The 26,303-nt window shown below is 36.6% G+C and overlaps 1 protein-coding gene and 1 long non-coding RNA gene across 5 annotated transcripts in view; one reads left to right on the forward strand and one right to left on the reverse strand.

Moving 5' to 3' along the window:
- LOC137468640 (uncharacterized) overlaps positions 1 to 26,303 on the reverse strand; it is a 590,084-nt gene that overhangs the window by 224,285 nt on the left and 339,496 nt on the right. The window lies entirely within an intron of this gene.
- Positions 1 to 26,303, forward strand: part of EPHA6 (EPH receptor A6) — a 367,788-nt gene that overhangs the window by 11,425 nt on the left and 330,060 nt on the right. For all 4 annotated transcript variants that reach the window (XM_068180480.1, XM_068180478.1, XM_068180483.1 and 1 more), the window contains exon 2: positions 15,790 to 15,854. In XM_068180480.1, the coding sequence (XP_068036581.1) occupies positions 15,790 to 15,854 (65 nt within the window). The remainder of the gene's footprint in view (positions 1 to 15,789; positions 15,855 to 26,303) is intronic.

Here is a 26,303-nt window from a genome sequence, read left to right on the forward strand (position 1 = left end):
GTGTAGGGTAGGAAAGAAATGTTATCAACTTGAGTCCATTGATTCTATTTTTATTGCTGAAAATTGCTACAGTTCATAAAATGCAGTTTTACAGGCTATTAGTCCATAATGTGGATTATGCCCTTTGGACACTTATGTTGAAGATAAATGCAGTAGTTTGGCGAGATCTGTATTGAAATTCTGTGAAGAGGGTTCTGTTATTATTTAAGTTCTTTTTACTGTGAACAAAAAGCAAATGGGTTGGAGGGAGAGGTGACCCTTGGCTTCCAACAGGAATCGAAATTAGCAGTGGAAGGGTCAGTTTGTCATTCAGGAAGTGGCTTCATTTCCATGTAGGTGAGGAAAATAGGTGGCTGAAACATTACTGGCATTGAAAGTGTTTTTTAATTGTTCTTGAGAGAAAGAGTTGTATTTGCATTATAGTGGTACCTGCCAAGATTATTTACTCTGCATTGAGGGGCACTGTAGCACAGGGTTGGGAAAGAGCTTTCTTGCCACAATCAAATGCCTCCAGTGATGCTGTATAAAATTATTAATTTTCATCTTCAATCTAGTTAAGCCATGTTCCCTCACTGCTCCTGTTGGAAGGTTGTTCTGAACTTCAGTGCTGTGAAATTCAAATACATTTATGGGCTGCATTTATTAGTGAGTGGTGCTTATTCATCTATGCTTGTGCTGGTTTTGTCTCAGAATTCAAGAACACCTTTCCATTCTCATTTTTCATCCTGCTCACTATTATAGGAGAAGTCAGTTCTCTTGGGTTTTGGTGTGTGGTTTTCATCTTTCACTCAAGAAATTTTTGATCTCTGTGACAGTTACAGTTGCCTTTGCTTATTCTTCATCCTGTTGAATTCACTATTTCTTGAAAAAAAAAGAGGTGGCCAGAACCACATACAGCTTTGCTGGTGGGATTTTACTGGTACTTTGTGCAATAGTAGTATTTTTATAATTCTGAATATTGGACAGTTTCTGTGATTTTTGTCTCCTTCATTCCCATGTTGTTGGATTGGTCCTTGGGTGGCTTGTCAGCAGTTAATATGCAGATGTCTTATTTTCTCCAGCTGCTTCTAGATTCCCATTTCATGAAGGAATTCTACTTGGCTCCCCTTGGATTGTCTAATATTTTATATTTAATGTCCTTCCTTCCTTATCCAGAAAATTATTCCTTCTCTTCCCATAGCCTCCCCCCATAGCGTTTCAGCCTTCAGTTGAGTTGACAATAGCTCCCAACTGTTCCATGAAAAAAATCCCATTAGACCAAGCCTATCCTGGACATGGAAATTACTTAATAACAAATAATATCAGTCTCATGACTTATTTTTGACGAATTGCACCGCAAATTGCACAGGTAAATCTATTTGTCTCAAAACCATGTCTTTTATGAACTTGCTCACATTTTTAGCTCTGTATTTAAAGCAGCTAAAAACTCTTCTACAACTTGTTTTAGTTTCCTAACCCAGACTTATTTCTGACATTTATACAATGAAATGTATATGATAAGCTAAAATGTTCACTACCAATATGGTGGTGTCACACAATCAGTAACTTCATTACATCTTAAAAGAAAACATAAATAATTTTTATAAATTAAAAACACTTTTTGGTTTGTACAATTCTGAATTAATGCTGAAAGAAGTACTGCTTTCTTGAAGTCACTTTGAATGAAATTATCCTCAAATTCAGCTGTAATTTTACCTTAATGCATTATAATTCAGATGTCAGCTTTTTCTTCCATAATTTGATTCTGCTTGGCTATTAGGATTGCTCAGTGCTTACTTTGTTTTATTGCCCTTAGATGAAATAAATTAAGCTGTGTAGCAATATAAAAGATAATATTCATTGTTATAAATTTGGTATTTATACGAATGAAACATCTTAAATTCCCCCTTCATCTGTTTTAAATTAAGTATGAGATTTAAATCACTTGATCTGATTGAGAGCGAGCACTGGAAATGAAGGGATTGTGGGCAATCAAAAAAGAACTCTGAGATTCTGATCAAGGCATTCATTATTGGTGGTGGGAAACAGCACTAAACAATAATTGATTGCATTATGGAGAGTGTAGAGAAACCTGCCACGACAAAATATTCTATTCATAGGCTGAGAATTATTTTGAACAGGTGGAAAGTGAGAGCAATAAGTATTTCCAGTTGCTCGGGTATGGTGGTCTCTAGCTCTAGTAAAAAAGGAGCCTTTGGATCAGTCTGGATTTATGAAATTTGTGTGATAAATCTGTATTCAGTTTTAAATGCTAACTCCCTTTATAGTTGGTCTTTTAACTAGGCATATAATCATATATTTAATTTTAACCATAAAACATTTCCTTTTAACTCTGATTTTCTCCATCTGACTCTATAATCCTCAGTAACTCTTTTTATAGGCAAAAAAATCAACCCCATACATGAGGTAAAAAAATGCTTGGCCTGAAACTATTCATAGATTCAAGACTCTCAATTAAATCTATGCTAACTCTCTCAAGGATGTTGTTCACTGCAGAACAGCTCTATCATTATTGAAAATGATACCTTGCTTCTTGCAGACAGCCTTCTGCCATGCAGTCTGAAATGAGGAGTGAAGACAGCATCAGATGTCTTAGTTTTAGTGTGTCTGGTAAATTGCTGCATTTTGAAAGACAGTGATTTAGATTTTTACACAGATCAGTTACTTACAGAGATTTAGAATTTTACACTAATCAGTTGCTGATGATATATTTTGGATTCTAGCTACAGTTGTGGTGACAGGTTGTTTTAATGGAAGCAAATCTGTGCAAAACCTGTTAGCTGCATCGGTTTTCCAGCTCCTGCCTCATTCCTGATGTGCAAAAGATAATAATGTTTCTTTTCAACAGTTGGCGTTCATTGTCTTCCTGTACAACCCCAAAATATGTTACCACTTCTCAGTGCCCCTCCTGACTATGTAGCATTCTCCAATCCCTGTTTTCCTTCAACTCCAGTTCTGCCTTCTGTTGTGAAGTTTTTTTGCTTTTTTGCATAACATCTCTCTTTATTTCTGGTTTAAATTGAAAGAGGGTAGATTTAGATGGGATATAAAGAAGAGATTACTTACTGTGAAAAGAATGTGAAGGGGTGGTGAAAGACTCGAACAGATTGCCCAGAGGAGTTGTGGCTGCTCCATCCTCGGAAGTGTCCAAGGCCAGGTTGGATGTGGTTTGTAACAATCTGGGATAGAGGAAGATATCCCTATCAATGCAGCTGGAATAGGTAATCTGTAGAGGACCCCTTTGACTTGAATTGTTCTATAATCCTATAATTCTGTGGTATGCTTGATAGCCTTCCCAGACAAATTGAGCATTTTCATTATGTTGTAGTCTTCAGATAGGAGAAAAGAATTTTTTTTAAAAATATTGCCTATTTTTTCCCTTAATAGAGTAACTCATCTCCACAGTCGTGGTACTGTTTCTGGCCTTCTTGTGTTTTCTGTGTTCAGATATTTCAGGCAGAATGGCAAAAGAGGGGCAAAAAAAAGTTTTGAAGAAAAATGTCATAAAGCACTTTTTAATTCAAACATTTCCTTTGTGCTAATCATTGAAATATAAAGGTTCCTGTTTTCTTCACTGGCAGTGTGCATGTATTATTTTATAGTCTATATTTGGCATTGCCTGCAGAGTCCCTGGGCAGTGCTCCAGCCATCCTCAGTGACATTGCTCTTGCATCACTGGGTTGTGTAACAGGCACTTAAGTCTCAAGTAGCCCATTGAAGCGGTGCTTTGAGCTAAGTCCCTGAGAGCTGCTGTCTTTCCAGCACTTGACTACTGCTGCAATGCTGTACCTGTCTAAATTATCTTTTGCACTACAGAAGATCTGGAAAAGAACCTTTAAAAAAATGAAAAGAAATCTTTTTACTTTCACTTCTTGATGTGAAATCAGAAAAATTAGTTTATTTTATCCAATTAGATTATTTCATATACAAAAGGAAAAAGAAGGGTAACTATATACTGTGGAATAGGAGCCCAGTTACTCAACAGTTTACTACATAAATGATGGCATTCTCAGATCTATTTAATGCTCTTCAGTTATCTTTGAAATTTAAATCTCCATGAATGTCTATTAAAAATATATCATTCAAAGCTGAAAGTCTCTGCATAGTAGAGCTAGGCACTCCATGCTGTCCAATATTTTAAAGTAATTTGATCATTGGTTAGATAGTCAGACTTATTTCCTGTCAAGTGACACAATGCTGTATATTTATTTGTTTATAATGTTAAAAGTATTGCAAACCTGATTAATTGATAAAAACAGTTAAGCCTTCATGTTGATGTTCCACTCTACCTAAGGAGACCAGGATTGTTTAAAGCCACTTATTATTGGTATGTACTTTAGCTTGACAGCCTGACTTAGCACCTGTAAAATGTTCATGCTGTGAAAACTTGGTGCTTGACACCATAAATTATAAATGAAAAGCTAGTGGTAGAAGGGACAGACTGACGAAGTGGAACAGAGAATTACAAAGCTCAAAAACACTAAACTGACTGGCTGTGTGGATATTTAATCAAAGGAGATAAAAAATGTTTTAACATCATGAATACAAACCTAGGAGATTCTGGGAATATCTATCATGAGAGTAACAGGTCTGCTTTCTAAGAGTTGCATTTATTTTGCTATATTTTTGAGGTTCTGCATTAAAAGAAAAGAAAACATGTAATGTAGCCAAACATTAACCTCATTTTCTGAGTTGCCTTTATGTTCCATCCTGGAAGGGTTTTTTTTTTTGGTATAACTTCTGCTAAACTCCTCCTCTCTACGTCATGATCACTTTCTGACGACAGTAGTAAGGCCAAGCGTATTAAGTATTTAACTTCTTAGGCAGATAACTTATCAAACAAACGAGTTACACTTCAAGAAGCAAAGGAAAAAAACTGATCCATTTGCTTGAGAGCGTTTTACAAACTTGAAAGTCATGGCTGCTTCTGCTTCGATATGCCCAAATCTTGTGTCTCTTCAGATGACTTTCCTCATCTACTGACAGCTATAGTCATTACTAACCACATTACCTCTACCCAGCAGAAAAAAAAACCCAAATGTAGCCTTAAGAGTCCTCCTCTAGCCTTTGTATGTCACTTGCTTTCTTGAGTGTCATTGTTGATACATTGCAAGTACAAGGCAGCCACTTAATACCTCAGGTGGGATGGAGAGGAGCATCAAAAAAAAAGTATAACCTTGTTGGTTGAGATAACAATAGTTTAATAATTGGAGCAAAGTAAAATGTAATACAACAATAATTATAATAATAATGGTGATGAAGAAGAACAGCAGTTGGAAATAAAAAGAGAGATAAAACCTAAGGAAAGCAAGTGATGCACAACTCACTTGCTCATCTCTGTTCAATGCCCAGCCTGTTCCCAAGAACTTCACAGCCAACACCCTTCAGGTAACACATGGAGCATGATGTTCTGGGGTGTGGAATATCCCTTTGGCCAGTTTGGATCACTTGCCCTGGCCATGCTCCCTCCCAGCTTTTTGTGCACTGGCAGAGCCTGAGATACTGAAAAGTCCTGGACTTGGGATGAGCATTACCCAGCAACAACCCAAGCATTGCTGTGTTAACTTTATTATTCCCATACTAAATCCAAAACACAGCACTGCACCAGCTGCTAAGAAGAAAATTACCTCTATCCCAGCCGACTGGTGACCAAGACACTGGGTCAATAGGGAGATCATGGAGCATGTCTTATTGTTTTAGTAGGAAATACTAACTTCATCCTGTTTGTGTGGCAATGCCATAGGTCTGGAGTGGATAATAATAAATGTCCTGTCACTTCTGGAGGCCAATTTGTATATCTTGTGGATGAATTCTAAGTGGTAGTGGTAGTTCAGAGTACAGCTCTGCAACAGATGGGGATTGAAAACAGCTGTGCTTTCCCACCCTCTACACCACTTCATACAGAGAAGTTTAACTTTCCTGTTAGCTGGGTAAAGCAGGCAAGTCAGGATCTACCATTTCTGGGCTGGATTTTTTCCTTTGCTTTCTGCATTGTAGCTTTTCTCCCTGCAAAATAAGGATGATCCCATTTCATTTTGATTTAAAAATATGGACTGGATATAGGTAAAGTCTGATTTAGCTGCCTGGAGTTTAAAAGTTAGGCTGAACTACAGAAACAGTAGAAGATAGTGAGAGAACGATAAAGAGTCTTTGGCTTCAGTGGGTGGGTCTGTGCATTACAGAAGAACCCTCCTTCGTGTTTCATGTCTGGAACTTCCCTGACTGTTGTTCCCATGTCTGATTTGCCTGTGTGAGAGTTTCAGACTCCCAGTTTTTGCTCTCAGCCTGTCTGAAGCAGCTCTGCAGCTCTGAACACACCAGCCTCAAAGGCTCTGCCAAAAATCCTGGACTGGTCCCTTGTCTTAGTTCTTGAGCCAGAGATTCTCAAACAGCTCTTCGTGGGGCTGTGCTGCCAGTCAAGCACAAACTTCAGTTGCTTCAGCCTTTGTTCCTCTCCTAAGATTGGTCTGTTCTGTTCCTCGGAGTCACCAAACTGCTAATTTTTCATTATGGTTATTAAGTGACTACTTGAGTAAGCAGTGGCCATCTGTCCTCTCAGTCCCTATTTGTGACGTTGTCAGCTGTTCTCTTCAGAACTTCTTTCTTTCAAGGAACTGCTGTGGAACACTCCACACTTCTCACTCCACTTAAAAAGAGACAGATTATGAGGTTGAAAGCTATTTATGTATCAGCCTTCCCAGGTATTCACTGGGAAAAGGCAGCAAAACTTTGCAATGCCATTACATCCTTTACTATTAGAGAGGCTATGTCTTTGGATCAGAGCAGGGCAAGGAAGAATGAATGCCTAAGGTGGGTTTGATTATGCCCATGAACTCCAGAGGGAAGTTTCTACCCCCCTTGAAGAGGAATTCCCAAAAAGTATGGGGTATAGGACCAATAGCCATGGAGTTATTAACTTCATAATTAGTTTGTCTGACAGTTATCTATAGGTATTGTTATAATTTCCCAAAAGCTTTTGTATGTTGGGGATTTTTTTTTCACTTATGGATGTTGTGACATTAACTTTTTGTTCATTTTGTCAAGACCCAATACAAGTATTAAAGTAAAAGACATAAAAGAAACTGCTTGTAAGAATGCAGAGTAAAAAAGGTTAACAGTAAAGTGAAGAATATTAAATTTAGCATTAGTCCCAACCTAAGAGAATTGGCTTCAACACACAAATCATTTACCAGTGCAAGGAAAGATAAATCTGTCTGAATTTCAGTTGTTTCTAATTTCCCTAATGAAGATATACTTAGGTTAATAAACAGGGCTGACAAAACTGTCAGGTATTTGTGTTCATTTAGGAAATGCTGCCCAGTAATCTACTGTTGACATGAACATGATGGTGAATTGAATATCAATTAGTATTTTCAAGGCAGAATGAAAATTATGAAGTAGGGCAGCTGGGCTCCTATCATCATTTTTTGACTCCTCTTTTTATCAGGATTAGCTCTTGATCTTTTTGTATTACACATGTGAAACCAAAAACACAGAAAAATAATACAGGTCTGGTGGTGTTTTCTGGAGCTGTGAACAGCATTATCTCACTTCATTTTAACAGCAATCTCTGCTGTAAAGGAGTATCTTAAAGCTGAGTCAGTGGTAAGAACACATTGTTTCCCTGGTACCTAAACTCCTTTTTCCCCATCTCATTCTTTGTGAGGAGCACATTAAAGTGGAGCAGTCTGCCTCTGCCTGCCAGGACTTCCTCAGTTCTGTGCTCACTGCCTGTCCTGCAGGGCTGACATTGCAGAGCTCAGCCCCCTCTGGTGCATTACAAATGTGGGAGTTCATCCCTCCTGGCTGAGCTGTGCATTTCACAACCTTCTCCTGCCTTGCTTTTCAGTCTGAAAGTGCACTGATCAACAAAATCACTTTGAAATCACTTTGACACTGCTCTTGGGGAAAAAGCTCTCTTACAGGCTAGGAGAGATAGGACATTACCTACTCATTTTCCATTCCACAATTACCTGAGGAAAACTTGGGGCCTCATCTATTTCTGAGGTAAGCCCATTTATTTTGGATGTGAGAATGCTTTCTTTTTACCTCAGTAGTTTTATTTTTTCTTGTGCTGATGAGCAAGACTCACATGGGAGAAGCAAGTGCCTATGTGAGACCTCAAAATAGGAAATGTTTACAGCTGTCCTAGAGCAAAATAACCTGCTGGGTGGCAGAATAAGTAGTTAAGATCTAGCCATGTACAATTTGGAATTGTAACTGTTATCCTAGAAAGATTTCAGTGCAGAAATTGTCATGTGTTTCTGCACTGACAGATTTTCTCTATGCATTTGGTGCCACTGAATGTATCAAGTGGATTTCCAAGGCTTCATTTGGTATTCGTGAAATAAAACTTGGAATCCACCTTACTGGGGAAGACTGAATCTATTATTGACCATTATTACATGCCTTTAGCTGATAAACTGTTGAATTTCTCCCCTTACTTTGATATCTTTTCCAGAGTTATAGACAGGGATTAAAATAATGGAAAGAAACAGAACATAAAATTGTACTGTTATGTCTTTTCAGTGCAAGGATTCATGTTTATTGAAAATAACTCTTGGCTTAGGTATTTATAAATTGTAATTTACAGTAATTGATTATCACATTTTTGATAGGTGTTCAAAATATTGCAGTTGCTTACTTTTCAGGAAAATGGCATTGGTAAGGGAGGAAAAATGCTCTTGTTAAAATATATTTGTGGTTGGAAACTTTAAACCCTGAAGTTAACATAGAGCTTGCCAATTAAAAAAAAAAATCTGCATTTAAATCCTGCTTTCAGAAAGACAGGTGTAACTGAGGGGTCTGCAATGCTTGGCAATGCTAATAACAATACATAATAATACATGATACAATAATAATAACAATACAATGATACAATAATAATAATAATGAGAAAAAAGGGGTTCATGTTGATTTTTAACATGAGAATGGAAGAAAGTATGAAAAAATGATGTAGTAAAACTGAAACATTGGTTATGAAAATGTTGGTTTCCACTCCAGAGAGAGATGTAGCAGTAGGGTTACAGCAGCCTTCTTCTCCTCTAAGGAGAACATGCATCTTTGCATATGGAAAGGATCGTTTTATTGGCTCTGTAATATGATAAAATTTAATTTCATTTAAAAAATGATCTTGCTAAGAAATAGGTAAGAATGTTATCTTGGAAAAAAAGGTTGAATGTTAAAGGTGGGTGGGAGCTTTTTTTTCTTCTCCCCAAAAGAACCATTGTTTGTTTTAATCTTGTTTTCTGAGAGCCACAGGATCTCAAATTATACCTATCCAGGAAGTTGTAGGAAACAGTAAGACTGAAACACGTAATTGAAGCAAATGAGAAAAGAGGGGAAATCATTCCTTAAGCATCTGTATGTAATGTATGGAAAGAAAAATGATGCTGTGGGGGAATTGGGTTTTGAAGATTCTCACTGGAGACCTCGTGTAGTGGAGTAAAAGAGTACCAAGATAAAGACAGGCATTTATCCAATATAACCCCATCTAATTTCTTAGCACTGACAAGATGAATGTATCGTGAATAGGATGTTTGGTTTAGTACATGAAAAATTATTCTGGCCATTCAGCAAAAGAAAATTTTAAGTGTTTGTATGAGTATGCAAATATGAGAATAAGAACGGTGAAAGGGGAAATTCCTTTTAAAAGTTCTTGATTAGGAGATCACTGATCAGTAACAAAAGGCCAGCTTTGGATAACAGCTCAGCCTACATTGGAGGTAACATGAAAGCAGAAACTAGAATTATGAACATTTCTCATCATTAATGGAAAAGAGAGGATACATGTGGAAATTAGCACATGTTAGAAAATACCTAGTGTAGAAAACTGAAAATAAAAAGTATGTTAGGTAAATGCCCAAGTCTCACAACACTCAGGATAATGGGAATTTCTCTATTGCATTTTGAATAAAAATATTTGTGTGAGTGGTATTGAACTATTTTTAGAAAGAGGCAGAAAATAATGTGTTTGAAATTGGGAAAATAGAAATTAGTGATTTATTCATATAACATGAAGAATATGAAGTACTCCCCATCTGGTGTAAGTAGTTCTCTTCCAAGAGTCCTGAAAGAATTGGCTGAGGACATCTCTGGGCTATTGATGGTAAATTTAATGAGTTCAGGGACTCGGGGAATTCAGGAATACTGGAAAAGCGTAGGTGTTAGAGATGTGGTTTGAAAAGAAAAGGGAAGCACCATTAACCAGGTAACTAGATTTTTATAAAACTCACATTTGGAGAAGTAATTTATCTCCCCTGCTCTGCCCCAAGGCAACAGAAGATTATGCAGAAACCAGGCCTGACAGTGTTCAAGGTGTCTTAAAAGCCTCCTGGAGTGGAGATTCCCCAGCTTCCCAATTAGTCACAGCTCTCCCTCTTCTTTGTAGGGTAGCAAGGATTTTCTTGGAGTCTGACATAAAACTCTTGGAAATGTTGAGGAGAGTGGAAGGATTACTCTCTCTATTTTGCTGGCTCTAATCCTGCTTATCTCAGGCAAACAGCATTGTCAATACTTTGTTTACTCTCTGATTTGCTGTGACTCCTGTACACTTCCCTGGCAGAATTGCTATCTAGACAGGTGGTCCTCATACTTTATTACTGCATCTCATTAATCTTGCCTAAACCAGATAGCCGTTGAATGCAAAATAATGAAAATTATGGAAAAGGATTCTATTGATATGGGTATAATGAATGCCAGTTTATTTGGTTTATGGAAAACAGGCCTGGTCATAAAACCAAGCATTTAAATAATTTTTCCCAGTTGATTGCATGTTAATTACCAAGGTAACTTGGATATTGCATATTCCCTTCTTCTTTCTGTCTTCCTCAGGCAGGCAAGCCACAGCAGTAATATGTTGAGATTTTTTTATATTATAACAGAATATGATAGAGTCTTCTGACAGTAAGCCTAAATTTTTCTGCCAAATGGGTTTAAAAAAAACCCCTGAGGTGTAAGGAGCCTTAAAGTAGTTTTAGTGACTGTTAAATCACAGAATTTGAGATATTAGTTATTCACCATTAATCCAACATTTTTCATTAGTAACATGAAAACAAATATAAACTCAATACCTGACAAAAAAGCAGTAAGAAAGAAGGAGGATGTGCAGACAGGGAGGAGCCTTTATTACTTAGTAAAGGTCAGCCCTTGCAAATTAAATTTGTTTTAGTATAAACCAATGGATCTTTGTACATTCAAGAGCAAAAATTTAACCCAAACTGAAAAAAAAATGCTGAAAAGGAGTGAATCTGTACAGGACAGTGATCTTGTAGAGTAGTAACAGCTTATGAGTGCAATGCTGCAGCAAAAAAAAAAAAAAATAGGCTAATGTGACCCTGGATATATAAACAGGATATAAAAATAACCAGGACTCTTAATACATACTGTTAAAAGGAATGATTTCAGAATACTGCATGTGATCCTTTTCCTAAAAATGAAAAAAAAAAACCAAAAAACATAAATCCTGAAGAAAGTACAGACACTTCAGAAGATAGCAACAAATTTCTTGAGGGCTGGAAATTAGAGTCTTCAAAAGCTCTCTCTGTTTGCCTTATAAATATAAATTTTGTATTCAATAATAATGTTATCAGGGACAAAAAAACAGGTCCCAGTTTTGCCCATTTCTGAGGATCATCTGTAATGTCTTGCTACCTTGCTGGAAGATACTGAAACTTTCAGGGTTTTTCTGTATCTTTTACACAGTACAGACGAGATGTTCCTGAGTTATTAGTGCTGTCTTCAGAAATTAATGTCTGTGTATTGCTTTGCTTTCTTTGCAAATCTTAGGCTTACCCACTCTAGAGGTAACAGTGAAATGTTTAAAATGAGCAGATCAGACTGGGTGATCCAATATCAAACTGTGATTCCATGAAGTTGGCCAAACTCCTGTATTAATTGTGTTAATTCACACATACCCTGTTTGGAGATGTGTAAACAAAAGAAGAAAAGAAACTAGTGAAATGAATGTTTGAAAGGCTTTTTTACTTGGTTGTACAGACAGGATTGCAGAGTTCATCTTTAGAACAGCATTTTGGAGTGAAAATTAAAATTCCACCCTGTCAGTCCTCAGAGCTCTGCTCATCGTAATTTTGGGTAAAACAGTTTCCTTGGGACCAGCTAAAACCTCTGAAAAGATTAATTTCAGTTGTAAAGTCTAATAATAGCAGTGTAAGATAATGTCCAGAAAAAAGGAAACTGAAGCTCAATATGACATAATGAGTAATAATAATATATATTAAAGTAGGTACTGGAAAAAAAAGCTAAACACTTCTATGAATGAATGAAATGTGCAGGTAATTAAACAATAGACTTGCAGATGTATGTTCAAGTCTGTATATTATTATGCAAGTGTTAGTATCCCCAGTTCAGTTATTCAAGAAAGGATATTCAAGTGCTAAATCTGAGGTTTTTTTTATCCAAAGTGTTTTTTTAAATGATCTTTGAATTCATTTTGAATTGTGACATGACTTTGTACTGGCAGGCCTAAACTCTTGTTCACTGTGCAAGTTTAAGAGCCATCACCTCAGAAAAGTGCCTGCTTAAAGTGGAGGTTGGATGTCACAAATGTCAATAAAATTGCTGAGACTCAACCAGTGTACTCAGAGCTTTTCCCGTAAAATATTCACTGTAGTAGTTCTGGACACACTTCTGTTTATGCTGGCAGCTAATGGCTTGTCCATAATGGACACTTTTCTTTTTTTTTTTAAGAAAGATGGAGCATTTTATGGCATACAAATGAACATACATAAGTAAATGTAGGGACAAGGGTCAATAAATATGACTTTGTGATTCCATTAGCTTTTTAGGGAATTTTCTCATTATAAGCATCATAGGAGTATGCCCACCATCTTTTTTTAGTCTCTTTGGATATGAATTTCCAGTTCTCCTGAAACTTTCCCTATCCTGCAGGCAGAGGGGGAGCCTCCACTCCTGTGTGTAATTCAGATGTTTACATACTGGCATTCCTCTTAGCCTGGAGCTCTTTGGCAGAGGGATTTTCTGCCATAAGACCTGTGAGTTGGAAGCGCCTCGGCAGTGCAGATTTGTCTGCCATCAGGTCTGTGCTGCTGGGGATAGGCTGCTTCTTAATCACCTCCTTTAAAGATAGCTTGGGTGTCTCTGTCCCACACTGAAGTCTAGCATGTAGATATCTCCAAACCTCTGAAGTGCTCGAGGATTTTATTGCTTTATCTGTGTCCTCATTTGAATAGCAGACTCTCTTGAATCCACAGCGTCACTGGAGTTTGTGTTTCTTCGGCACAAACATAAGGTTTACTCGATATATCAGTATTTGCACTTTTTTGACTGATAATTATTTTATGTCTTGTAATACAAGTCCTGTTAGAAAGACAGTCTTTTCATTGTTATGATTTTTATTTCTGACTCTGAAGGTGATACCATTGTAGTTCTGGTTAGCAGTTTTTTGGTGGTTTGAATTCTCCAGTTGGAGAATTCCCCAGTTGGTTTGAATTTTCCAGTTCTTACAGAGTTGGTAGCTACAGGTGAGAATATGTGAGCATTCAAGAGCCTTGGTATGTCAAATGTATCAAAAATTGTGTTTTAACAAAACTCAATTATTCATTGGGGATATTTGGTAAATGTATACGAGGAATATACTTTTAGTGATGAATTTACTCTAGATTTAATTTTTTTAATGTATAGCTTTGAGCCTTCAAGTAGTACTTGATTAATTCAGGTAAGGAATTAATTAATTCAGGCTCCACTGAAGAAATGAATTAGTATTCCTTTCTGTATTTTGGGTCTTGTTCCACAGAAGTATTAATTTTGAATAAGTGGATGATGTTTATTAAATTGCGGTCTTGCTACCACAAAAATTGTAAAACTGAAATGATACTTCAAACCCTAATTATTGCTGCTCATAGAAAAATTTATTTCTGCCTGCAGGTCTGTAGGAATAGTACTTGACAAAGAGCAAGATATAACTTGAAACTCAGCTGGAAACAAAGGACATAATAAATAGTCCACGTTTTCTGGGTGGAGAAAGGATGGGGGGAGAGATGGAAAGAAGAAAACACCTAAGATTAACTGAAATATTCTCAGAAACTTGCTGAGAAGTTGGTCTTCTCTATGAAAAAGAAATGTGTAAACCCAGTTTGGTTGGGTTTTTTTTTTGAGGTAACAGATCCCCAGTTATAATCAACTTAAAAGTTTTACATGGGAAAATGCTGCGTCAAATGTCAAGTGAGATGTTTTTTTTGTCTCTTCCACAAGAGCATGGTAGCCTGACACAAATAGAAAATACTACGACAGCTGTAAATCACAGCTTTTTAAGCAAGTGGAAGACAGCAGTAGTCTCAATGAGGATAGTGATCCTTTTTTTTAAAGTAAAATAGTGATTGTAAAAAGTTATTAGTTTATACTCATATTATTCACAAAGCTTCATACAGTGAAATGGTGAAGAAGTGGAGAGCAGAATACTCCCCTTTGTTGAATATATTTTAAAAATGTCATTATTTCTTCACGTAAACCATTGGGCTTTTATGTGGTTTATATTGAGCTTTATACTTGCCTGTAAGGCTGTCGACGAGACAGCAAACTTCAGTTTCAGGTTAAAAGTCACCATCCATTCAAACACGGAGGTGCTCTAAGTGTCACTAGTACAAAAGAGGAGGGAAGATGCTGGGTCAAGTTCCCTGTAATAAACTTCCAAGTTCAGAGTCCATGCCAAGGTGCCTTTTCCGTAAGGCAGAAGAATATGACCTGGCTTCTGCTGCTGCTGTACTGCTTTCTAGAAACACATTATATAGATATTATATTATATATTTAATTAATATATTATATATTATATATATATTAAATAGAACACATTATATAGATAGCTGTACATTGATTATTTGGACAGACAAGGTGTAGAAGATAGTACACAGCAATATAAACCCCACAAATGTGTGGATAGTGGGGTCATGTTTCAAATAATTTGCTTAATTATTTTTCTCCGTCATTTAACCATTCAAAGAGGAACTGGAATTAGTGGACTGTAAGGAGGAGCTCAGCAATCAAAACACACCAACTCAATAATTACAATATACTGCCCTGTATAACACTTAATTTTGTGTTTAAATCCTAATATAGATTTCTGAAGTTAGAGGGTCGGATGAAACAATTCCATTAGAGGGCGGTAGTACCTGTGGGTAAAATGTCTCCTGTGCTACATATATTTTCTTTAGCATCAGTGAATGGAAGTGAAAAAGTAAGTTAATGTAATTTAACATTAAAATAATGCAGAAACATTTTGTAATATGTGATAATGCACATTCTATCATATATCAAAATACCAAACATGAATATGACAGAAGTGATGCAAAATATATGCAGCTGATATTAACAATGTGATACTCTATCCAAGAGAGAAACTGAAGTTGTTTGTCTTTCTGTGTTCTCAGTTTGTAAATTGTATAACTTTATTTCTGGGAAGTTTATGGGTTTGATTAAAAAAATCTTACTTTTGAAACTGTGTATTTTATTAGCTTTAATGCTGCAGACTTTCCAAATTTCCAGGCAAGGGATTGCAGGAATGTGCATGTTTGATCAGGCATATTTTAGTGGTTAAATATCAGTAGTGTTCTGTGATTTGGCAATGATTTCTGCAAAAGATTTAGGGGTTTTTATGAGTTTTGAGACTTTCATACTTTCATAGGTAAGAAATGTGAGCCATGAAAGCCCAAATGAACTTGGCCAACATGGCGAGTTCAGTCCTTTCTGTTTTAATACTTTGCTGTGTCTAATCCAAGCAATACCACAAACACAATTTCTTTTTCCATTTTTCAGTTGTGTTACTTGATACTACAACAGCCCTCGGAGAACTAGGATGGAAAACATTTCCCTTAAATGGGGTAAGTCCCTCAACATTTTGGTTTTTTTTTTGGTCTGGATTTTGGCATTCTGAAACTCTGGAAGTGAATTTCTCTCATACCTGGGTGGATATTCTTGAAATATAGACTTATCTGAAAGATTTTAGTTATTCTTGGGACTGGAGCTGCCTGTTTTGTGAGTAGAAATTACAGATGCAAGAATGACAAGAGTACACATTGTTATGTTCTTCTCTTGCTTTTCTGAGTGCTAAATATCTATCTTACTTTAAATCCAATTGTAACTGTTATAAGTCATAAAGTTTCATATTAAAAATATCCTGTGCTGGAGGAATGGGTTACAATTTTTTTTTTAATAAAAGGAAAATTAATTTTCTGTTTTGCAAATTAGAACAAAAATCTTATGGTTTAATTGAGAACCAGTATGGACTTTAGCATCTGATAATATGACATCAGATACCTAAATCAGAGAAATGAAAACATTATTAGTGTCTGTTGTCCTTGGGGACAGTGAGCATGGGGTAGAGCAACATTTTTACTCTCTAAAGTTCAACCATCAGTGCTTTGCCAGTGGCTGCACTTTCAGAACCTGTTTTCTTTCTTTCCACCCAGATAATGCATGTCACAGAGTATCAGGGGCATTTGGAGTTTCACTTTCAAAGAGGCACTATTCTGGAGCATTTAACAGGTTTTGCATCAACTTGTATTTCTGATGTTACTGTACATACTGTGTATCACTTATTTTTATACTAGCTTGCTTTATCTCTTGATTCTTGTGTATGAGGCATATAATTATTTGCTTCTCTGAAATGAGCTCAGAAAATACTGTTTTTCTGAGAGAAACATATTGTTCCATTTTCAGTCATTTTATTTGCCATGTTCTGTTCCAGAAGGAAGTAGAAACTGTCTACCCTCAGCACCTTAATAATCCATTTTTATAAAATGCATGCTGTGTCTTTGCCTTTGGGGATTTCAAGCCATATGACATTTCTTAATCTCAGCCTATTTTCAACTTTATGGATTACTCTTTTTCTTTGTATTCCTAGGCATAATTTCCATCTTTCACAGACACTTCTGTGTTTTACATTTTGTATGCAGTCTTACGCAATCTGAGTTATAATTCTGAAAGTTTTGTTTCCTTTAAAAATCCCAGACAAAGTAAATACTGTCATACACCATAATGAGAAATGAATCAAGGAATTTTTGCTCTAGCAAAAAGTAAGGACTGTCATCTACCATGATGAGGAAATCCAGTGAGGAATGTTTTGCTTGAGCACTGGTATGAGCTCCACTGAAGTGCACAGTACACTTGGAAAGCGCACAAGATATAATTGCAGTTATTGTGTAAATTCTTAAAAGCTTTAGGAACTCCAAAATAGCCGCAGTATACAAACACAAAAACATGTGCGCTCCAAGTTAATTTAAAACACAGCTATTATAACATGTATTTTTTGGTTCATCATTCATACCCTAAACAACAGTTTTGCAGCCTCTTTAGGGTTCTGGGTGTCTTAGGACCACTGCTGTATATTAAGAATTGGTAGTACTTACTAGAATACATAAAGGAGTTTACATTTCAGTAAGAACCTGGGATTCAATTATTAAAATATTTCCCAAAAATGTACAAAGTGGTTTGAAAAAAACAAAAGGAGCTAGAGTAAATACAAGGCAGAAAATGGTTTGTGGCATAAAAACATAGAATCATTTATGAATGATTTGAATCATTGTGAATAGAATCATTATCATAGAATCATTATGAAAAGACCTTTCAGATCACTGAGTCCAACTGTTAACCCAAGACCACTGTGTTCACCATGTCCCCAAATGCCACAGTCACAGACTTTTTGAACGCTTCCAGGGATGGTGATTTATATCCACATTGCTACCTCATCTGAGTTACTCTTGTATCATGATATAATCCAGAATATGGCACAGTCATTGGTGTGATTGAGATTATCACTGCAGAGATAAGAATCTGGTTTGTCCCATTATGGGCTCAATAGGATTTTCTTGTTTCCTGAAGGAAAGTGACAGATTTTGAATTGTTAGTGTTTTTTGAAAGAAATTTTTGTTCAGATACTATTGAAATCTAATGTGTTACTTTAATCAAACCTCTTATTAAAAAGTGTTTGTGTAGTGTTTATGTGTGTAAGAAAAATGTCATTGACATATGATTTCTGCTTTGCTGAACATTTTTGATGTTAGGAGGATGGGATGATGAGTTTTCCTGAGCCTGTGACATTAGCAGAAGTCATTAATTTACTGGCACACTCAGTCACAAGGAATGTTTTCATTAAATTGAAGAGCAACTGAAATAATAATGCTTGGGATTTGGGTAATATTGAGTATGCCTCAGAGATTTTATACTAACAGGCCAGGGTGAAGTGGGATAAAAAAATCAGGAGGTTCTTTTGGAACTTGCAGAACCTTAACCTTTGCCTCCCAAACTTTTTATTTATAGTAGATTCATGACATAACATTTGTAAGCTTTCAGCAGTTTTGGTCATCATTGAGCTGCAAGGGTAACTGTGTTATCTATGTCTTGGGAATATAATGTGTGATTTTGTTTTTAAATTTTCTTCCCAGTTATTTGTGCATTCTTCCTGAAGCATGAGAATGCAATATTTTTTTCTTATAAATGTGTTTTATTTGTGTGTCAGATTTTTTTCCTTGTATTTTGAACAGGTCATAAATTTAGTGCTTAGAGCTACAAAAATGCAGCATAAAACATTAATATCTCTGAGGTCAATAGCATCAACTTTTGTTGATTGAGTTCCAGTTTAGCTTCTTAGTGATGGGCTGTCTAAAATTTCTACCTTAATAATGGACACATCTGATACTTCCTCTGTTCTTTGGGCTATAGTTCAAAATGACCGATTGATTTATGAAAAAGCATGCGCTATGAAAGGAGATCTTTACTCACCAAACTGTCACTCCATAACCTTGAAAATATAGAACAGAGGTTTGGGGTTTTTTGATTGGTACAAAAAAATGGAAGACAGAAGTTCATGTGTTTCAGAAGAGGATGTGAATGGTAGCTCGTGGGCAGTCTCAAGTGCTCAAGTGCATATGAAGTACAGCATTCTAACCAAAGTCAGTTTGCTGACCTTGGGGACACAGTTAGGAACTAGGAAAGAAATGAAAAAAATCTGAAAGTCCAGCTGAAATGCAGTGGTCCACAACCTTCCTTTACACATTAGCAGTAATACTAATAAAATAAGGTACCTTATTCAACTGCAGTTGGTGAGGTATTTTCCTTATGTCTTCAACTTAACTTTAAAAAAATATTATTTATTTCCTATTGCATTAATCATTGCAGCACAATTCTTTGAGCAAAGTTTGCTCAGAAGCTATGGTTTGGGGATTGTTGCCATAAGGGCCTGTCCAGTCCTGATACATTTCTGCCATAGAATCATAAAATGGTTTGGATTGGAATGAAGCTCAAACATTGTCCAGTTTGAGCTCCCTGCCGTGGGCAGAAGGCCACAGGACCACACTGCTCAAACCTCAGACCATCCAGTCTGCCCTTGAACACTTCCAGGGATGGGGCAGCCGCAGCTTTTCTGGGCAACCTGTGCCAGGGCCTCACCACCCTCACAGGAAAGAACTTCTTCCCAATATCCAATCTAAACCTCTTCTCTTTCTGTTTAGAGCCATTAGCTCTCATCAGATCACTCCATGCCCTTGTGGAAAGTCCCTCTCCAGCTCTCCTGTGGCACTGGAAGGTGTTATAAAGTCCCTTCACAGTCCCTTCTCTTCTCCAGGCTGGACAAGCCCAACTTGTGTGTAGCCACTCCAAAATTCAGTTTAAAAGGAGGGCAAGGTGACTCACAGCACAAAGCTGTGAGACATTTACATGTAGAAAAGACTTTTAAAAGCTATCTTGACTTGTCATTGCACAAGTATGGCCTCAGCAGTAAAGAACCTTCTGGAAGGCCTCTAAATTATTTGACAACTCTGTGAGTGATGAAACTACTTCAGTTTCCACAATTATTTGAACAGTTTCCTTGTCAATTGGTAATTTACCTATTGATCTATCCAGGGAAATAATTCTGGTTTGAATATCTTGTTTCTATAGGGGATAAAAATATTTTTTAATAACACTTGCTAATATACAGTATTATCGTTCTTCCTGTGTTATGAAATTTTTGAGACTAATCTTGTTATAGTACTGATGGTTTTTCCCTACAGGACTCTTTATATTGCCCTCTCTGTTAAAATAATTGTTTCACAGTAAATGCATTTATCAACAACCTATTTTTTAGCTGATTCTTAGCTATTTAGGAGACTTTTCTGTACTTTATGGTAACAAGAGTTTTGAATGGCTTGGTACTGTTTGTCACAGATGGCACTGATGTTTTCCTGTGCTGGCCTGCACACATTTCTTTCAAAGCAGCTGCATCCACTTTCACCTTCATCTTTTAAATATCTCAGAAAGTGATGGGGGACTATATCTTGGAACATTCTTCTAAGATACTTAACATTTTTTAACTATTCATTTCCTTAAGTAGGCGGTCTTCGAACTGTATTTATAATCGTAAGGAAGTTATAGGCTTAATACTTATTTTCTAAATAAAACAGTTGTGTGTTCTCACCACTGTTTTGGTCACCAGTATAACCATAGCACCAAAGGGCAGCTGGAAAGAAATTAACTCTGTCCCAGAAAGACACAATAAACATAATTAAATTCAAGTTGTGTGAAACTTGCCAGGATAAAACAGCAATACCATAAAAAGACTTCTGTCTGAAAGTATTTCACTTTTCTTCTAAACAAATTGTAGAGTCATTTGGGCTGGAAATGATTCGGATCACTGAGTCTGACTGCAAATTAACACTGCCAAGTCCCTCACTAGGCCATGTCCGTAAGTGCCACATTGACTTGTCTTCGCACACCTCCAGGGCTGAGGACTCAACTGCATCCCTGGACAGCATGTTCCAATGCTTGGTAACCTTTTCCATGAAAAAAAAATCCTAATATCCAATCTAAACCTCCTCTGGTGCAACTTCAGGCCATTTCCTCTCATCGTGCCACTTGTTCCCTGAGAGAAGAGACCAAGCCCTGCCAGGCTACCCCCTCCTTTCAGGGGTTGTAGAGAGTGATAAGGTGCCTCCTGAGCCTCCTTTTCTCCAGGCTGAACCCCCCCAGCTCCCTCAGTGACTTCTCACAACACTTCAGAGCCTTCCCCAGCTCCATTCCCCTCTCTGGACACTCTCCAGCCCCTCAATGTCCTTCTTGTCCTGAGGGGCCCAAAACTGGATGCAAGATTCAAATTGTGACCTCACCAGTGCCGAGTACAGGGGGACAGCCCCTGCCCTGCTGGCCACACTATTCTTGCTTCAGGCCAGGATGCCATTGGCCTCCTTGGCCACCTGGGCACACTGAGCAGTCTGTGCAACAGAGAACTGCAGCTGTCTGGGGAGATGTTGCAGAAGTAGCAAGAAGTAAAGTTTTAACTAAGAACTGAGGACATTTTTTGAGGGGGAAAAAAAAAAGCATCCGAAAGTCTGAGTTCTTCCCCCTATTACAGCAGTTCAGCTATGGTAAAGCTATGTAGTTTCATCTGTGAAAGCTCACCAGCAGAATTTCAGAGGTGTTACAGAGGCTGCGGTTTTAATAAGAACTTTATAGAAGGTAGGGATTTAGCTGTCAGAACATTTAACAGGGATGAAGCGAAGGAAGCTAATCAGATTTTCACACAATATGGGGAATTTACAGAGATGACATTAAGAAAAAATATTGGCAGTCATGTATTTGAGCTGTAATTTAGGCATAATCAGATACCATCCTGTGCAATGCCATATTTAGAATCCTTTTTGACAGTCAAGTCATTATTTGAAGAAAAAGGTTAAATCAAGGGGTAAGTTTTTTGAGAGTAATTTCCATCTGCAGAGATTAAGCAATAAGGTAAATCCATGATCTAGTTAAACAGCTAGGAAAGCTTTCTTAAAGGAGTTGCAGTTGCTCATTTGAGACAACTTGCTTGTGAGAGTCCAGTTTCCATGTTTCTTTTAGGAGCATCTCTTAGACCATAAAGGCTTCTCTTGAAAACTGAATTTTCCAGAAACTGTCAGTGTCCAGGTAGATTGGTGCATATCTAATTTTTTGAGTTTGCCTGTATTTCCTAGTAAAATAGCAAAAATCTTAATTTTCTTGGAAAACCCTGGGGCCACAGAATTAGCTGTAGCTCTGCTGGGAATTTGGAGTCTTCTGGATGGATGCAGAGTCATGGTAGCATGGTCCATCAGAAATAGGTAAATTCACAAAATTTGCTAGGCACTGAAATGTGATAGTATTTGCCACCCTCAGTTTTTTTGTACATACACTTGAGCAGTATCCTGATTATTTTTGTGTAGAACATGTAATTGCAGATTTCACAGAGGCTTGACTAAATACATGGTTGTGTTCTTATTTGGGTATTGCAAACACATTTTGGGCCCACTGGTGCTTGCCATGTACCAGATGTAAAACATTCCTAGCCTAATGACGTCATATATTAAAAAAAAACAAAAACAAAACAACAAAAAAAAAAACACCAAAAAAACCCACCAAACAAACAAAAGCTAAATACAAACCTACACACCACTTAGAGGGAAGCAGATATAATGGAGGAGGATTATAAACAAATTTGTATATTCCAGTACAGAACAGCCATATACTTACAGCTCATATATATTCTGTAATAGTACAGCATTAGAAGCAGTCTCTGAACTGCTCAACCAAATGCAATTTATTGTATTTTTAGTGTTATTATGTGTTAAATCTGACCTTGATGATAGTAATTTGGATATATTTTTTGAATTCATTTTCCATTCCTGTTTAATTTAAATAGTCTTGTGTAGATACATACTCCTAGTAAAGGGAAAATTTATTGTATATATTGATTATTTTTCACTGTATATTGTATATTATATAGCAAAGGAGGGCAAAGAGTGGCAGTAGCAGTATTTCTATTTTCTGTTGTGTTTCTTATTTTATGTGTGCGAACCATTCTAACTGGTGGAGCACAGTAAACATTCAAGTTTTTTAGTTGTGCAGGACCACAGAATGAATGCTAATTCTGGTTGGTTTTTGGGTTTTTTTCAATAGACTGGTTGGAAATTTAAATAAATAACAGTACTATGCATGGGTTGCACATTGATGCACTCAGTACACAAAAAATAGCTTTTAAGTCTGTGTAGGCTGCACATTCATCTTTTGTATTCATAAGTTTGCAATATTTTGGCTTACCAAAGAGGGCAGTAAGGAAGAAAAAAAAGAAAGAAAGTATAATTTAGTGAAAATTAACACATTCTTGCCTTTTTTTTTTCTCTCTTCGTAGAGAACTGTGTTTGAGAAGGAAAACACAGTAGGTTGAAGGAAGAAGAATGGTTGATTTTATTTTCTGTTTGTGTCTTTTCAGCAGTGTTGGATTCCAGAATTTTACGGTTTCTGTCATGAAAATATTTTGAAATTCAAAAAATTAATTCATATGTATATTCCAAATTTAATATAATATTTTCTTTTATAATTCAGCCTTCACTGTGCAGACACATGGAGCAAGTAAGAATGACAAACTGAGTGCTGCCCTCAGTAAAAATCAAGGAAAAGCCAGTACAAAATAAAGTTGAAGAAAAGCAATATTTATGGAAATACCAGGTGCATACTGAACACCTCTTTATCAGAACCATTGTATTTTCAGAGACTTCAGAACTGCTGCACTGAACTCTTGGGAAATACCCTTTGAAATTCCTGTGTGCTTAGGAAATGGTCTCATAAATGCTAAAGTAGGTGATAAATATCTAGGTATTCTGAAAAGAAATCTCTTTGAATTGTTCCAAAGCCATAAAAATATTTTTTTTCCCAAAAGTAAAGGTAAAATTGGCAGCAGCAGAAGATGCTTCACTGTCTCATGGCCAGGTGCTGCTTTTTACTCAAGTGCCGTGTTCAGTAATTTAGGGAAACTCTAACCAAACTGCTGCTTTCTTTTTATCATTTTTAGTGCCAGGAGTAATTTATATTTTAAAATGGATCTCCCATGTATAATGAAAAACAAAATAATTAATATACTCTTAAGGATTTGCAGTAGCCTAACCTTATATTGGAAGCCTTTACTTAGACTTAACAGAAAAGAAAGCTAAAAAAAACCCCAAAATATGCCAACTTTACTTTTGAACCTTTTACAGATGTTTAAATACATGGAATGAATTTTTAAAATTACAGAGAAGTAACCCGATTATCAAGCTTGAAGCATTCTCTAAGCCTCTTTTACATTCTTAGGCACACAGAGCCCCTTTTGCAAATTGCAGTAAATCATTTATGTTCTGATGGTGCTTTAAATGATAGAATTATAGGATGTTTGTAGGTACCAGGAATTTTAACCATTGCCAGGATGAAAATAAAGCATCCAGATAGTTTTTCTGCTCCACTGGAGTTCTCACCAAGTGAGGGAAAAATACTCCAGTTGGACTGAAACTGGGTTGTTCAAGAAATTCTCCTCTGCTTTTCCCTCTCTGCCAGTAGATGTCCAAACCTCTGGTACAGCATTTGAGCTAGAAAACCCCTCTCTGAAGAACAGTTAACTAAATTAAGTGTGCAGCAATTGCTAGTGCAAAATATATAGAATTGTAAACTTCATATTTAAGAAGATACACTTCAGACAGTAATTTTCACCCGATTTAATATCCTGCAAAGGCATCCAGGCAGGTACAGAGGCCTTTACCACATGGATTAGGTATTTATGTAAGCAGTCCTAACAGAATGGGATACTTTTTTCATAATCCTACCAATCTACTTCAAAAAGTGGAAAATAGATAGTTTGTATATGTATCTACTGGCTGCTAATAAGGAAACATAATTATTTTTAATAATTATAATTCCATGGAGAACAAAATAGAAAGGAACCCAGTATAAAATCAATGTATTTATGAATAATAATTTATAACTGTATTTTAGATTTAAGAGTATAATCCTCTGCTATTGTATTTAATCCAAAAAATCCTATCCTAGGGGTTTAAAACATAATACATGACTTGCTGAAGTAAGGTGAAAGATCACAAGGGCTGTTGAGATGTAGAACAGTATTTGAAGAGCACAGGTGTTCTACCTGACCTTTTGTTTTGTCTTGTAAGAAGTCCAATAAATGTTTCTTTTAGATTTCCTAGTAGTTTTAAAAGCTGGGCATATTGTAGAGGAAGTAAAAAAAAGGAAATAGAGTTTAAGTTAGCAGACACAACAGCTGAATAATGCTCAGTATGGCCTTGTTCAGTGATTTCTCTCCATGTCTGTTAGTACTTTTCATTAGCTTTCCATGCTATAAGCAATACTCCCAATTTCTTAATTTTCTTAAGGAAGAACTCCAACATTTTTCTTTCCCTCTTAGCTGATGGATACATGGATACTCTTGCATTATGCCTATGATCAATAGGTCATGAAGAGGTGAGCAGTTGAATTTTTATTCCATAAAAACTGGATAGAAATGTTGTACTGTAGGTGTTACTGCATTCTCCTGTTTGTTCTTGGCATGTCAGAAGAATTCTACTAAATAATTTTATATCAACATATTTAAAGGTTTGATAGAGTTCATTATTAACAGTAGCATAACTAAGGAGATTGCTTTGGTTCCCTTTTTCATGTAGGCTACTAAGAGGATTGACTTTAGCTCCCTGATTCTTGCCATGATGATTAAGGGGATTTGTTTAAACACCCCATTTCATGTGGTATAGCTACTGTAAAAGGATTAGTTTTGGATTCCACTTCCATGTGGGAAAGCTAAGGGGATTAGCTTTAGCTTTTCATTCCATGACAAAATAACTAAGGGCAATTGCTTTCACTGTCCATGTGGTTGTATCAAGATTTGTCTTGCTTTTGCTGTTCTTGTTTCAGTTTTTTCCCTCTGCTCTTACTGCTCAAAGTCATTTGACTTCAGGCTTTCTGCCCTCCTGATGGAAGGCCCACTGCCCATACTGAGCTTTAAGGAAAACTAAAGAGATCTGATGAAATCCCATGTGTTTTGTTCTTTTCCTCAAGGAATCTCAAATGTTAGTATTCCTCTGGATAAAATCAAATGTAGGAATTGCCATAACTGATAACAGTGCTAGTCCATGTGAGGCAGTATTTGATTTATGGCAATGAACAGGACCATGAGCTTCACCTGTAGGTGAAGGTCTTGGGGAATTCTTTACGCTCCCCATTGGAGCAAAACTGTGGAGATTTTTGATAAAATCCAACAAAGCCATCACCTGAGCCACAGGTGGCGTAGCCAATTCAGTGCAGCACCAAATCCACACCAACAGGCACTGTATAAGGGCACAATTTGTTATCGAAGGAAAAAAAACCCCTAGACCTGAGTGCTGTCAGAAACTCTGCGTGTATTTCTGCGCAGCCTTGCTTCTGTGAATACACTATTCCCAGGAGAAAAAGCTCTCAGGTCTTTGTACCAAATTGCATTGTGCAGCCAGCACAAATTAATATTTTCAAACCACTTAAAAGCAAAT

This window comes from Anomalospiza imberbis, chromosome 2 (genome assembly GCF_031753505.1).
Source record: "Anomalospiza imberbis isolate Cuckoo-Finch-1a 21T00152 chromosome 2, ASM3175350v1, whole genome shotgun sequence".
In the NCBI taxonomy this organism is placed as follows: Eukaryota; Metazoa; Chordata; class Aves; order Passeriformes; family Viduidae; genus Anomalospiza; species Anomalospiza imberbis.